General features: G+C 33.7%; 2 protein-coding genes across 2 annotated transcripts; one reads left to right on the forward strand and one right to left on the reverse strand.

Moving 5' to 3' along the window:
• The first annotated feature begins 1,541 nt into the window (after positions 1-1,541).
• Positions 1,542-2,774, forward strand: LOC113708274 (uncharacterized mitochondrial protein AtMg00810-like). The gene has a single exon (XM_027230737.2). It carries the CDS (start codon positions 1,542-1,544, stop codon positions 2,772-2,774), a length of 1,233 nt encoding a protein of 410 aa, XP_027086538.2.
• A 7,310-nt stretch (positions 2,775-10,084) lies between these two features.
• On the reverse strand, positions 10,085-12,862 carry LOC113708273 (disease resistance protein RPM1-like). The gene has a single exon (XM_027230736.2). It carries the CDS (start codon positions 12,860-12,862, stop codon positions 10,085-10,087), a length of 2,778 nt encoding a protein of 925 aa, XP_027086537.2.
• Positions 12,863-16,071: the final 3,209 nt, after the last annotated feature.

The raw sequence follows: 16,071 nt of genomic DNA on the forward strand, positions 1-16,071 counted from the left end.
TAATATAATGTACATAATATATTATGTATAAATATTTATACATTTATGTATACAATATTACATATTATGTATATTATATTATGTATAATATTAATGTATATAAATATTTATATAATATATAATATATAACATATAAATATATAATTTTCAATTTGTATATTTTAATTTATATTAATATAATATATATAATATAAATAATTGAAATATACATATTAAATTTGTATATTTGGTGTTGTTTTTGATATAATGTTTGGATATGGGTGTTTTTGAAATTGTTTTTGAAATACACATTTACTTACTGTAGCATTTGGAATGTGAAAAACAGTTTTTCAAAAACAGGTGCAAAAACAAGGAATCCAAACGAACCCGGTTTATTTTTTACAGGAAAAATCAGAAGCTCTTACTACGTTTAAAAGCTTCAAAGCTCTTGTGGAAAATGAAGTAGGCAAAACTATTAAGTCTCTTCGAACAGATCGGGGTAGTGAGTATTGCTCAAAAGAATTTGAAGGTTTTTGCATGCAACATGGCATTCGAAGAGAACTTACAACGTGCATATACACCACAACAAAATGGTGTATCGAAGCGGAAGAACAGAACAATTCTTAATATGGTGAGAATTCTATTAACAAGAGGAAGAGTTCCAAAGACCTTTTGGCCGGAAGCTGTAAACTGGAGTATTCATGTTTTAAACAGAAGTCCAACTTTTGCTGTTCAAAACAAGACTTCTGAATAGGCTTGGAGTGGAAGAAGACTAGTTGTAGATCACTTTAGAATCTTTGGCTGCCTTACCCATGCCCGTATCTCGGATGCAAAAAGGAAAAACTTGATGACAAAGCTGAGAAATGCATCTTTCTTGGTGTAAGTGAATCGTCCAAAGCCTAGAAATTATTCAACCCACTGAAGAAGAAGATTGTGATCAGCAGGGATGTTGTTTTTGAAGAAGAGAGCACCTGGGATTGGGATTGGCAGCAGCCTAAACAAGTCTTTTATGATGATGATGCTAAACGGGAGCAAGTTCCAGCACTTGTCATGCCACCAAAATTCTTCAGATATAACTCAAACAGCCCTTGGAATTTCACAACCAATTGCTGAAGTAAATGAAGAAGGAGCCTGGTCAGTTGGTCGAGTTAGAAGAAGGCCTGCTTGGATGGAAGATTATGAGGTAACTAGGTTAAGTAATCCAATTACTCATTTTGCTTTGTTCGCAGATTGTGATCCTACAACTTTTGAGAGTGTCATCAAAGAAGAAAAATGGCAAAAGGCAATGGATGATGAAATCAATTCAATTGAGAAGAATGACACATAGGAGCTGTGTGATCTTCCTAAGAGGCACAAAACCATTGGTGTAAAATGGGTCTCCAAAACAAAGCTAAACCAAAAAAATGGTGTCGACAAGTACAAAGCATGCCTGGTGGCAAAAGGATACAAGCAGCAGTATGGGGTTGATTATACAAAAGTATTTTCTCCAGTTGCAAGACATGACACGATCAAATTGGTGGTTGCATTAGCAGCGCAAAATTCTTGGCCTATCTTTTAGCCAGATGTCAAATCAACATTCTTGCATGGGTATTTGGAGGAGCAGGTATTTTATTGAGCAACCCCCTGGCTATATTAAAGTTGGAAATGAGAATAAAGTTTTTAGACTGAAAAAGGCCCTTAATGGATTAAAGCAAGCTCCGAGGGCTTGGTATAGTCGAATTGAGACTTATTTTCTTAAGGTTGGCTTTATAAAATGTCCTTATGAGCATACAATGTTTGTTAAGATTGAAGATGGGGGGAAACTTCTCATAGTCTGCTTGTATGTTGATGACCTTATATTTATTGGAAATTGTGATACCATGTTTGGTGAATTCAAGAAGTCCGTGATGAATGAATTTGAAATGTCTGATCTTGGTTGGATGCATTATTTTCTTGGCATAGAAGTAATGCAATCAGATGATGGAATTTTTCTCTCTCAAAAGAAATATGTGGGAGAAATTTTGAACAGATTTCAGATGAAGGATTGTAATTCTGTAAGTACTCCATCGGAATGTGGCGTGAAGCTACATAAAGATCATAATGGGAAGAAGGTTGATAGCACACTTTACAAGCAAATTGTAGGTAGTTTAATATATCTTACTGCAACAAGACCAGATGTAATGTATTCTGTGAGTTTAATCAGCAGATATATGGAAAATCCCACGGAGTTGCATTTGTTAGCCACCAAGAGAATCCTTCGTTATTTGCAAGGAACTCGAAACCTAGGGATATATTACAAGAAGGGTGAAAAATCTAACTTGGTGGGTTATACTGACAGCGATTATGCAGGAGATCAAGATGATGGAAGGAGCACTTCTGGCTATGTTTTTATGCTTGGAATAGGTGCAATATGCTGGTCGTCAAAGAAGCAACCAATTGTCACTTTATCCAGTACAGAAGCTGAATTTGTTGCAGCTACGGCTTGTGCTTGCCAAGCCATATGGATGAGAAGAATACTTGAGGAGTTGCGGTTCAAACAATATGGAGCTACTATAATACTATGTGATAACAGCTCTACAATCAAGTTGTCAAAGAATCCAGTAGTACACGGAAGAAGCAAGCACATTGATGTGAAGCTTTTTTTTTTTTTTTTTTTTGGAGATCTTTGCAAAGATGGAACTGTTGATTTGATGCATTGCAAGAATGATGATCAAGTTGCTGATATATTCACCAATGTGCTCAAAAGGGAATCATTTGTGAAGCTCAGAGGATTACTAGGTCTCTGCAACCTAGGTTCAGTCAAGGTTGTAAACTGATGTTAGTAAACATCAATTTAACAGAGTGATTGTTGAAAATTTTATTTATGTTATTGTTAAATTTGTTTTTCAAATGGAGTCAATCATTTAGTGGCCTAGAGTTTAGGAATTTCCTGCACGTTGGAGTCTTTCAGTTTTGATTTAGTCAGCAGATTTAGTAGCTTATTGGTCTAGTCTTTAGGAGTAGTTGGGTTATGGCGAAGGTGCTAGATATGGGACCTAATCTTTAGGGATTTCAGTTGTGCATTTTGCCTATTTAAAGGCTCCAAAGGTTCCGAGTAAAATACAACTTTGGCCACAGTACTACTGTTATCTTTTCTGCAAATCTCCTATCAAAAACTAAATTTTTTAAAACTTCTGTCCCCTGTTTACTTCCTAAGTGATAATGCATACATACATATATACATACATACATACATACATACATACATATATATGTGTGTGTGTATATATACATATATGTACATACATACATACATACATACCTACATATATGCACACACACATATATATACGTATTTTTGGAACATAGCAATACAATGTTTTTGGCAAGAAAACAACAAAATCTCAAAGCGTTAGATTTAAAAAAAGGGAAAATGATCGGTTTCATCCTTCACATTTTACAAAAATATTCTTTTCGTCCCTCACTTTTAAAACGAAGCAATTTCGTCCTTGACATTTAAAAACTGAAGTTCTTACATCCCTAAACCCAAATTTCAATTTAAATCAAACCACCAATCAACCTGATTACAAATTTTGGGGGTGTAATTGGTAGATTACTTGATTAACTCAACTTGATATTCATGTAAAATTTAATGAACCCAAAAAGAAAAATAAAAAATTATAACATAAAAAAGAAAGATTAATTTTTCCTACATTATCATTATATACACTGACGGTTTTATGTACCGCCATATCATTTCAATTTAAATTTAAACACAAAAATTTATATTTATGATACACATCTAGATTCGCAAGCGGATATACTAACGGTGCATGAAAAGATTTACCCAAAAAAAAACTCTACTATTCCAAGACAAAGAATGGTCTTTTATGTTATAATTTTTATTTTTTTGGTTTAATAAATGTCATGTGAATATAATGAAATTGACCGAGTGATCTATCAATTCTATTTTCGAAATTTATTATTGGGTTATTGAATGGTTTGATTCAGATTGAAAATTAGGTTCATGGATGTAATAGTTTTAATTTTTAAATGCCAGGGACGAATTTGCTTCATTATAAAAGTGATGGATGAAAAAAAATATTTTTGCGAAATGTGAGAGATGAAACAGGTCATTTTTCCTTAAAAAAATGTACAAAAAGGCTCGAAAGGGTGTGGCTAGTGGCTAAAATTGAAATTTGAAGAATTAATGATTTTGGATTCAAATTCCCTTACTCGTCCTTATTTTTTAAGTTTCGCCCTGCTCTCCTGGAAAAAAAAATTAAAAGAACAAAAAAAAAAAGGCCCGAAAGGGTGTGGAATTCCTATCCTGGTCCTGATTTCCTCCCAGTCCCGGGCAGGAGTTGGAAAGAAAAATGTCTCGTTGGTTTATTGCTACGAGAAAAAAGAAATCTTAAAATTTGGCTATCTAAAACAATCACAAAAAAAAAAAAGGGTTTTCCACTTCTTATGCAATTGCACTCCACCTATGCTTCTGCAATTAGCCACGCCGCTTCGTTCTATCTTCCTAAAGCTATCTTCCTATCTACTTATAGATTTGTAGTATGTTGCCTTCATGAATTTTTATTTCTTTTTTCCTTTCATTTTATACATCAAAATAAAATTTTAAAAATATATTATTTATTAGTTGCACACACATCGGATATGCCATAACCACTGGTACCGCATCAAAAGCAAGCTGAAAGGAAATCTAATTGCTCATTATAATTTTCCACATTATTTCCTAAATATATTTAGCTAACATCTTTTATTTATCCAACTATCAATTGATCTCACAAATATTACATCGGCAAAAGTGTTAATGCGGACAGTAAAAAGAATTTTGAGAATAATCTTCAAATTGGAGATAATTATATTAAAACAAAAATAATGGATTAGAAATGTTAGCGGTTTGGTTAATACCCAAATCGAGCTGAGACTCAGTGCCCCTGGGTCTGCAAATTCAAACCCAAACCTAACTCTATAAATTTAATACAGGCCTTGATGAGCCTCATTTTGTATGATCTAAGCCCAATATCCAGATTTAGACCCAAACACCACATAGGCGAATACATAAACATGTATATAGAATACAACTACCCCTCACTTTCACTATTAAAATTAAGGGATAATTTCTGAAACCTCCCCGAGGTTTTTATAATTTCACTAGCCTCCCTTAAAGTTTATAAAATTATACAAACCTCCCCTAAAGTTAAGGTTTTGATAACAAAATTAGTCCAATTAGAAAAAGTAACATTAAAAAGGTACTTTAAGGAAATAGATGACACTTTGATTCCATAAATATCCCTTATACATGTATATAAATTGTATTAGTAAAAGAATAAAAATAATTAAGAGTTAGAAATAATTAATACATACATTTTATCACTCAACAAGTTTATATTTAATAAATTAGACAACACAAATAAGTAACAAAATTACACTAATGATCACAAGATTCAACAAAACAGACTAATTATCTCTTTTGACATGATATTTGCTATAATTCTTGTAATTTTAAACAGAAAATATTTTTGAATTTTTCCTTTCTTTTCCATCCATTCTCCTTTACTAATATCTAATGATTAAGTAATTAGAACACTAATTAACTATTAGTAACTAATTATTGAAAATTTCTTTAATGATGAAAAAACGATTGGTATTTACAAAATAACATCAATTGATATACCTAATGGAAGAAGAAGGGAAAAGCAAGGTAAATTTTGAAAATTTTTCTGTTCAAAATTACAAAAATCATAAAAAACATCATATTATAAGAGATGACTAGTCTGTTTTGCCAAATCTTGTAATCATTAGTGTAGTTTTGTTGCTTATTTATGTTATTTAATTTATTAAATGTGAACTTTTTGAGTAGTGAAATGTGTGTATTAATTGTTTCTAACTTTTAATTATTTTTATTCTTTTACTAATACAACTTATATACATGCATAAGGGGTATTTATGGAATCAAAGTATCATCTCTCTCCTTAAAGTACTTTTTTAATGTTATTTTTTCTTATTTTGTGTAAATAAATTTTACATTCCGTAGGATTCAAAATTGCACAAAATGATTGCTTTACAGGAACATAATAAAAAATAAAGTTGCAAAGACATGCAAGATTGGATCCTAGATATCGATAACATTTTTGAAATAAATAGAATTTGTTGATTTGACTTAATACTTCCTGCTTTTAATTTTTACATGCAACATTCTTAAGTTTTTTCTTGTTAATTCTTTTTAGTAGGGGAGGGATTTAAGAGGCGGAGAGAGGGAAGGGAGATTTGAGCTTAGGAATTCTAATTGCTGGAATGTCAATCTCAACCATTAGACTAAGGCCTCCTCAGTCACAACATTTTTAAGATTGATTTTCTTATCCAAAAATGATAATGGGATCAAACTGCATCAGCTTTGAATTGTCTTTTGTATTGATTTTTAACATATTCTCACATAATTTCAAAATTATACTTTTTAACTACAATTATAGAAATCAATCTTGATGCCCATTGAATAGTTGGATTCATAGGGTCTATTCTAGATCTTCTTTTGCAAATCCATTGGAGTATAGGTTTGGGTTTAGACCTGAAAAAATTTATTGGGTTTCGTTTTGGATTTAAATCAAAAACTTATCCCATGCCATGCTTAATGAAATATTCAAGTCTTAAAGATAATTGAGAAGTTTAATTGCAAATTGCCCCCTATAATTTTGGATGAGTAGCAAATTGTCCTTTATAATCAGCAAACACACACATTGCAAATAAAAGGTCGAACACATGGGTTTGATTTTGCGTATATGAGATGTGTGAAGAGGACTATCAAACCCTCATATACTTAATGCTTTGACAGTTTTATTATCAGGAAATGAAATTATTAAGTTTTTCTATTAAAAGAGCATTCCAATTGCAAGAAACTGCTTATAAAATAGCAGATGCAAAGAATTTGAGATATTACGTACATTATTTTTACTAAGTAAAATTTTAGTTTCTTATGATAAATCATCATATATGAATATTTTTCATACAAAAATACTATTACATATTTAAGTATCAAAAGAAATCATTAATAAGGACAAAGAAGAAAAATGAAAGTTGAATATTTTTTATAAATATTTAATTTCATATTTCATGATAAGGATTTATTCTTAAAAATAAAAATACCTTTTACCAAAAAAAAATAGTTCAAGGGCTGGATCCCATATTGATATTGCTGATTGTTGACACATAAGAAACTTTAAAGATGCTGCTTATTTATAGATTTGAGTACTTGTTTTCTAAAAAAAATTGAATACATTGTATCTAAATTAGTTATGTATTGAGTATGTTGTTTATCTGAAAAATATATAGTATAGTTGGCTAGATGAAATTATGAGTGCAAATTTGTCCTCTAATTTTTATAGTTAAAAGTTTGAATTAAGAGACAAATAGCCTTTCTCCACAGGGGCCAATTCCTATGCTTTGTTTTTTAATAGGAGGCAGTTTAATACTCATCTAGCATTACAAGGGGGTCATTTGCAATTAAACCTAATTGAAAAGGAGAGATTTAAAGGACTGGTAAATTTACTTCAAACAATTGTATTGTACGACACAAATAAAGGAAAAAAATGAAAACGCCAAACCCAATTCTTGGGAATTCGACATAAAAGGAGAAGTTCTCGCTTGGGAATTTGACACGAAAATATAATTAATGTGCCCTTTCTTTAGACCTTTTTAATTGCGTTTAAGGGACCAATGTGACAATTCTTAATTTTTTATTAGGTTATTAATGTTTTCATTTCATTCCATTTGATCCCACAATGTTTGGGGTTTTTAAACTCTTCCATTACCCTTCTTTTTGCGTCTACAAGAGTGCGAAAAAAGCATTTTTTAAAACCCTTTTCTTGAAAAATTCTTTCCCGCCCTTTTACTAGTATCCGGATTAGGTTCAATAGGAATGGTACTTAGGTACCGAAGTCACAGACAAGCATAACACTCTCCCCGATGTTACTTATATCGCTTGGGATTTCAAATAATTGAGAAAGTATCTACAAATGAGGGGATAGAAAGGCCAAAAGATAAGAAAAAAGAGATGAGAAAATGATAGGTTTAAAAAAAAATATATTAGTAGTTGAGACTCTGTGACTCTCAATGTTTGCCATCTTTATATATCGATTCAACAAACAGTAATCCGCTCTTTGATTAGACAATTTGCAAAGTTTACATCTTATAAGCATGGATCTTATTAAACCCAATCCGGAGCTTGATTTGGGGAGATGACTGATTCATCACGTCATATATATTGTATAATATAACAATATATTTTAAATTATAAAAATTATAAAATTTTTAAATTGACGATTCGACTAGCAATTCAATTGACAGTGTTTTACCCGTCCATCGATTGAATCGTCTAATCATTGATTGATCAATGAGTTTGTTGCTTGACCGATCAAATTAGTGACTCAATCCGAATCTATGACCGGTTCACTGGGTCGATTGATTCGACCCCCCCCCCCCCTACGGTTCAAGGAGATCATTTTTAGGTGCTAGGATGTTATGTTAAACCCTAGGCATTGCATCATCCTTGGAGAGTTTTCATGGGTTTACTGCCTATTAGAAAATTTTAAGAAACACACAAACCACTTTTTGTATTAAATATTAGAAAACCCACAATTACTTATTGTAATAATAAATGGAAATTTCGGCATGAGCAAAAGAAAATAATATTATGAAGAATTTTTTAACAGTTGAATGATGCTCTTGACTAGAGCTTTTAGTATTTTTTGGTAAAGTATAACTATATCGTAAAGATCAACACATGCTTGATGGTAAAAGTTACCACAAGTGTTTCAACTTGCCATTTTCTCAAGGAATGTGTTCAAGTTCAATTGTCACTGATTTTGTTGCAACGTATCATTCCTATATCCTATAAATAGAAAATGAAATTAAGAATTACTTATATCTAGCTTGTGCCGGCGAGCCTTATAATGTATTCTTGTTCCAATCTTGTCCATGAAACTCATTTTCGTCCTCTGCTCTTTGAGACAAATATTTATCTTTTGGTAAATACTTGTTAAAACTTCAAATTCATTCCTAAAAGTTAGAGGCAAAGGGAACTATGATAGCCTGACACTTTATCATGATAGCCTGACGGGTTACCATGCACAATCAGGACTCGGGGCACCTGCAACCGTCCCGGACGATTTTGACCATTTTTAACTGCGCGTAACTTTTTTTGTACATCGTGTAACTTTTATTGCACATCGCGTAATTTTAGAGTAAATTTTTGTGGGATCCACACAAGACGTGGAAATCGAGTTACAACTTATAATCTCAATCGCACAAATTTTTAAGGCCAAATCGTGGTCATTAACCGCTCAACCGTCCCTGTCCCATTTCCGCACAATCAACATGATAGCCTGACACTTAAAAAAAAAAAAATTTGTTACTGTATTGATTAGGTACAGTAGCTATAGTTTCGTATCAAGAGAATGTCAGAGCTACATTTGACGGACAATTTTTTTTTTTATCTATATTCTAAGAATTTAGCCCACTGAAGTTGGCTTCACGGTATCTTTCCCTCTTTTTCTCCTTTGCTCAGCTGTACTACTGAGGCGTGTAATACAATCCATCATCATCATACTAGAGATGTGGTTGATCTTTACACTTACTTTTACTTTAAACTAACACTTTAAATAAATCCAACTCTAAGTACCAAAAAACCACATGCAAATTTATGAATAAAAAGTCCCAATTATAATACTCACGATTCAGAACCTGAATTAAATTCAACGGAAAAAACTCTAAAAACTCTTCTCTGGCTCTTCCCTAACTATTATAAGTAAACTGTTCCAACAGCGCATTATATAGGACTTGGAATAAAGACCTGCTCTATGTTTGATTGAAGTAACTTTGAAAAGAAAATCTAAATCTATTTTTTTTTTTTTGGTAAATATCTAAATCTATATATGTACACATACACATTTTTGAGGAATTGATATTTCATGATATGATTTGATACAAATATGACAAGCAGTAGAAGGGAAAAAGCAAACGAGAACTCAACGAAACACAAGGAAAAGCTAATAAGCGACCTCGTACTTTGAAGAGATGAGTTAACTGGATACCAGTTCGCATTGAGAACGGCAAGAGTTGTCTTTCAGCTTCTCTTCTGTTAGAGGAACTTGCCTTCCCACCGACCGTTAATCCAGTGACCAGTGAAAACTTGAGGGATATGAGAAATTGTCTGATAATCTACACTTTGTTTATCCAAATTCTGTACTTTGTGCATTAGCTCATCAGACATATCAAGGAACCGAAGAAATTGAAGTCTGGTCAAGTTTTGGATGCCCGAAGGCAACTCCTGCATCAGTTTGCAATCACCTAACTGCAGACTTCTGAGACTAGGCATTGATTCCTCTTCCACTCTCACCCATTTCAATCTTTTCAATTGCATTAGCTCTAAGCGCTGGAGTTTTTGAAATCCTCCAACCTTGAAACATATTGTCTCCCCTTCATAAGCACCATGGAGACCAAGTGCTATCAGATTGGGCAAATGTCCGAGGGAGCCTATTACATTCTCATTTTCTCTCAACCTACTGTTAAACAACAGTAAGGTTCTCAAGGATTGAAGTGATGTCACCCATTGTGGTACTCTCTCTAAACGCCCCTTCAAACACAGACGTGTGAGGAATCCAAGCTTTGGAAAGACGGAATGTTGGAGATCGAGGGATTCATCTTCTTTAATACAGGAGATGGCCAACTCTCGAAGGTTGGTCAGCCTCAAGAGGGAGGAGAGCAACTCCTTTCCATCTTCTCTTCTCAGCTTTGTGATGACTAATAGTCGCAATTGCGTTAGGTTTCCAACCTCTCTTGCTATTTTATCACTGTCTGCTTCAATACCATACAGCTCCTCCAAACAAATAAGCTTTCCAATTCCAAGTGGACATTTACAGCCCCAAACTGCATAGTCATTTGAATAATCTCCCAATCCCCCTAACAAAAGAGAACGGAGTTTTCTTAGATTTAGAATTTCCGCAGGCAACTCTGTTACATTGGTTCCTCTCAGATCTATAACTTCAAGGTTTTGAAGCTTCCCAATAGATTTTGGAATAATTTTAACTCCAGTTCCATTGAGATTAAGATACTTGAGATGAAATAGTTTGAAGACATGCTTTGGGATGTTGTCCAATTCAGCTCCATCCAAATCCAACACCTTTAGCAACTTGGGATCACCACTTAAGAACTTGGACAAAATTGTAGTTGTGAGAGGATCTTCATACCCAAATATTACCACAGATCGAAGACACTTTAAGCTACTAAATTCTTGTGGATTATCAGTGAAGTTGTGGATTGCTAGGTGTCGAACTTTTTCAGACCATCTTGTGTAATATCTGGTGGCTACAGGCGTGAAGTCCTGCTCTTTGGATTTTGAAACAATGATTTCACGCAGAAAATCATGGAGACCACATGTAATCAATTTACCATCGGTCCATGTGGATTTAACTTGGATTAAGCTTCTGTTGATGAGTTCTTTCATATAACTCATAGCAATATCGGTGGATGTTATTCTTTCTTTCTCTTCTACAAATCCTAGTGCAATCCATTTTAGAAGTATATCATCCACACCAATTGGATAATCTTCAGGGTAGATGCTTAGATATAATAGGCAGCTTTTAAGATAGTGAGGCAAATCATTGTAGCTAAGTAAGAGTACTCTTTTGATTCTGTCAAGCTTACCACCGCCATCTGCCTCGCCACCAAAACCATGAAGAATCATCTCCCATTCATGTGTCTTTTCGTTGTCCTTCAGAGCCAAAACACCACCTATTGCAACAATTGCAAGCGGTAGGCCCTCACATTTTTTCAGTATTTTTTTAGCAACTTCTTCTAGATTTGGAGGACAGTCATTGCTCTGAAATGTTCTATTGCAAAACAGAGTCCAAGACTCTTTATCAGAAAGAGGCTCCATCTTATAGACGAAGTCAAGTGATCCTAAACAGGACGCAGAAGCTACATCGGCTATTCGTGTTGTCAATACAACACGACTAGCAGTAGTGCAGTCAGGCAATACACATTTGATAGCTTCCCAGGCATCTATACTCCACACATCATCAAGGACAAGGATGTACCTTCTTTCTCGGAGGAAGTCTCTGACAAATTCACTCAGCATAATATCATCCATGGATTCCACTCGGCGAGGGACCGGCCGTCTGATTTCATTGTACAACTGTTGGATCAGGTTCTTGATGATGTCACTGAATTGAAAAGTTTGAGAAACAGTTATCCAGGCATGGCTCTGAAATTGTTTCTTCACTGCAGCGTCATCATAGACTTTTTTCAGCAGGGTAGTCTTGCCGAGTCCCCCCATTCCCACAATCGAAACTACTTTCAATTGGGAATGGTCATCAAGGATTTTTGAGATGAGCTCTGCTTTTGGCTTATCAATCCCAACAAGTTGAGCTTCTTCAATGAAGAGTGATTGAGCACGAGTGTCAAAATCAGCATTTGCCTGTCGGGAAGAGCTGAAGCCTCTTTCTTGAGTACCATATTGGGACTGGTACCTCCGATGCCTTTCTGAAATCTCTCCAACTCTGGCCTTGATGGCTTTTATCTCCAAAGAAATTTGATGGCGAGCTTTCAGATTCTTTATTGAGTTATAGATCTTTCGAACCTTGCCATAGAATCCATCCATGTAACCACGAGCAAAATGGAAGGTAAAATCATCGAGAACATCCTCTGTATCATAAGCAACTTCTCGAACCTGCTTTAGCCATACTCGGAGTTCAGAATTGTCTTCCTTTGCTTCAGCTTCTCTGAGGAAAGCCTTCATGCTCTCGAGTTCATCTTTGATGAATTGAACGTCTGATTTAAGCCCCCCCAAAAGTGTGATCTCTTGGGAAAGCAAGGTTGAGAGCTGTATAATCAAAATACCTACAACACTCTCTGCCATGATGCTCAATCAAATTTTGAGAGTTGTTCCAAATTTCCGAAAATATGCTGTTTTTCTTTTTCTTTTTTTTCTTTTCTTTCTTTTGTAGTATAGAGGATGTGGTTTATATGAGCAATCAAATTCTAGAATTTTATGAATTTGAAAGAATAGCTATTCAAGAATGATAGGAATTTTATATGCATTTTTTTTGTTTTTTGGTAGCATAGACGATGAGTTTGATTTACCACTTTGACAGTACAATTATTGTCGATCACCTATTAATGCGCTTTACAAGCAGAAAAAGCGCAGTTTTTTGTTTTCTTTGTGTATTTTTTTCAATATTGGTCATTGATCAATTATGTAATAAGTTATAAAACTGTCCCCTTCATATCTTTTCAAATAAGAATAATCTTTGTACTAACCATTTCCTAATATAACAAGAGAAATAAATATTTCACGGATTTCTTTTAACCAACCAATTGGAGGTCTTGGATTCTTATCCTAAGCCAACAGGCCAAGACTTCACAGTGGCAAATGGTCAAGCATTGGACGACTCAGTCACTGGATGCCTGCGGTCCCAAATAAGTGCTCAATCAAACTCATGAAGCATCATATTCTATTTCCTTATAAATTCATATGCTGCTTTTTTTTTTTTTTTTTTTTTTAATTCTGAGTGTCAACTACAATTGTCAGTCGTTCTATTATAATTGCTTCAGGTTCCAAAAACTAGAGTAATATTCATGTTTTATAATAAAAATTGTAAGTGGCAAATGTAAACCAAAGGAATGGTTGCATGGCCACATTGAACAAGAGACATTATTTCACACACACGTTTCCTCATCAACATCACACTGAAGTGACTAATTTCTTAGAATAGGTAAAAAAAAAATAAAATAAAATTATCCACCAAATTGGTGTTTCCATTGTCTTGGTACAAAACTATAGCTGCCGCCATGCCTAATCAATACGGCAGTAAATATATATATATTTTTAAGTGTCAGATTTCCGTGCTGACTGTGCACGATAGCTCATAGGTAAATTTTTTTTTTAAGAAAGGCCTCCTGCTACTATGCTGCCAAGCAGCAAATAATTTGTTTTTAAAAGTGTCAGGCTACCGTGCTGGCTCGTGCCAAAAATTTTTTTTTTTCAAAAGACCGACTGCTATAGTCAGTAAAAAAGGAAAAAAAAAAAAAAAGGACTAAAATCTTCGGATCATTTCTGACTGATGTTCGGACAGCCAATCCTTGTGTGTTCCATTCAGTCTCTGTCTAACAAGTTAAATTGGTCTGTTGTCCTGCCTTTTGTCCCCTTTTGCTCTCTGTCTAACTCTTCTAATGAACAAGGCCCTGTTCTAACATATATCTCAATAAAAACATTAGTCGAAATCTTCATTATATTTTTAATCATCAAAACTATGGATTTATTAACCTATGGTCTTCACTACCTCTTCCTTCCCCCCATTCACCAACACCATTCCTGCAAAACCCCCTAGGCCTCCTCTTCTTCCTTATTTTTGGATTTTGGTGAAGAAGATTTTAGGGAGTGAGATGTGGAAAGACGAAGATGATTGGTAAATGGAGATATTACATCTCCCAAACTTGTCATTTGTACCCATTTTAATTTTGATTGATAGATGGATATCTCTCCGAAATGGGTTTAATTAGATTTCAAAAAGTTTATAGGGGATATTATAAACTTTATTTGAATTTTCTGATCAAGGTTTTTTTCTTGGATTTTGTTTGGCAAAATATTTGGATTCTGGGGGTATTCTTTAATTTCATGAGGATTTTTGAATTTTTATGAGGAAAAATACTAATAAAAATGGTTAAGATGCTGTAGACTATGAGAGAGAAAAGGAGAGAGAATTGGTTAACTTTCAGTAGACTAGGAGTTTTAAAAGTTGAATTCAATCCGGTTCAAATAGATTCCTGTAACTCTTATTACTAAATTCATACAGTTTTTGTACAATCATCAACTTAGTTCTACTAGTTGACAAATTCAAATTTACATTCAAGAAGTATCACTAATAATCATAGGAATTACATGAATGGGGTTCAACTGGATAGGACTTAATTTGTGAGGCCTGGATGGATCCGTAGTTTCTCAACTTAAATTCATATAATTTCATTCCTTACCTAGGATCCAAACAAATAAACACACGTACACCCACAGGAACAATCTCAAGAATTTGATATATGAGGCAAAGGGAAAGGAGGTTGCGGCTACAGGAGAACAAAAAGACAAAAATCCGCAGAGGCTTTATTCAACATACGTACCTAGGGACTTACCCAACTTATTAGTACTGCCAATATGGGATTTTATCCCATGTGACCAACTTTAGACTTGCTAATAAAGCTAGCCAATAAAGAAATGACATGTGGCAATAAAAATGAGACTAACCAATCAACATTAGCTTGGTTTATATTTCTACAGTTGGTCGTCCAAAAACGGACTGATTAGGTCTAGGACACAAGCTGTTGCTCTACCATCAGAACAATGAATACCTCAAATTGGGTTGGCATAATGTTTCAAAAACAAAATATTATTACACCCTTCATCCTATTTTGTAAGTCTTAATTTCTATTTTGATTTGTCCTAAAATGTTTGTCATGGTGAAATCCAAATTTTCTATTATGCCCTTAATACAATTTAAAGGAGAAATATTTAAATCATATTCTTCTAATAAATCATGCTAGAAACTGTTGCTGTGTTTTGGATAATTGTGCGTTTTTTAAAATTCCAAACCCAACTAACAAAATGTTGAAATTTAATTGGGGCTAATAATGGGAAGACATTCTTTGATAGGTTATGTGTCTTGGTCAAATTTTATCTTTCTTAAACCTTGTGCAAAATTGACCATGACATATAAAATAAGATGGAGTGAGTAGTTTTTTTCTTTTTTTTTTTTTTAACAAAACGTGAAATAAATGGCCAAATCAAACAAGCCTAATGAGGACTGATTGGAGCATTTGTTGTGAATAAAGGGGTATTTCAAAAGATTTTGTCCACATTGAAAAACCAATGAGATTTCTCTTCATTTCATAATGTTTAATTTTTCATTGGGTATATTTTGCAAGAAGTAAAAGATTATTTTTACTTTTTATGTCCCTATGCGTGGGGTGAAATACGGCCCGAAATAGTTTTACTACTGTTATATTTTGCAAGAAGTAAAAAATTATTTTTACTGTTTACGTTACAAATCTGGTTAGAGTTTAACTCTTTCCACTAAA

The sequence above is a fragment of the Coffea arabica genome, chromosome 9c (assembly GCF_036785885.1).
Source record: "Coffea arabica cultivar ET-39 chromosome 9c, Coffea Arabica ET-39 HiFi, whole genome shotgun sequence".
Classification (NCBI taxonomy): domain Eukaryota; kingdom Viridiplantae; phylum Streptophyta; class Magnoliopsida; order Gentianales; family Rubiaceae; genus Coffea; species Coffea arabica.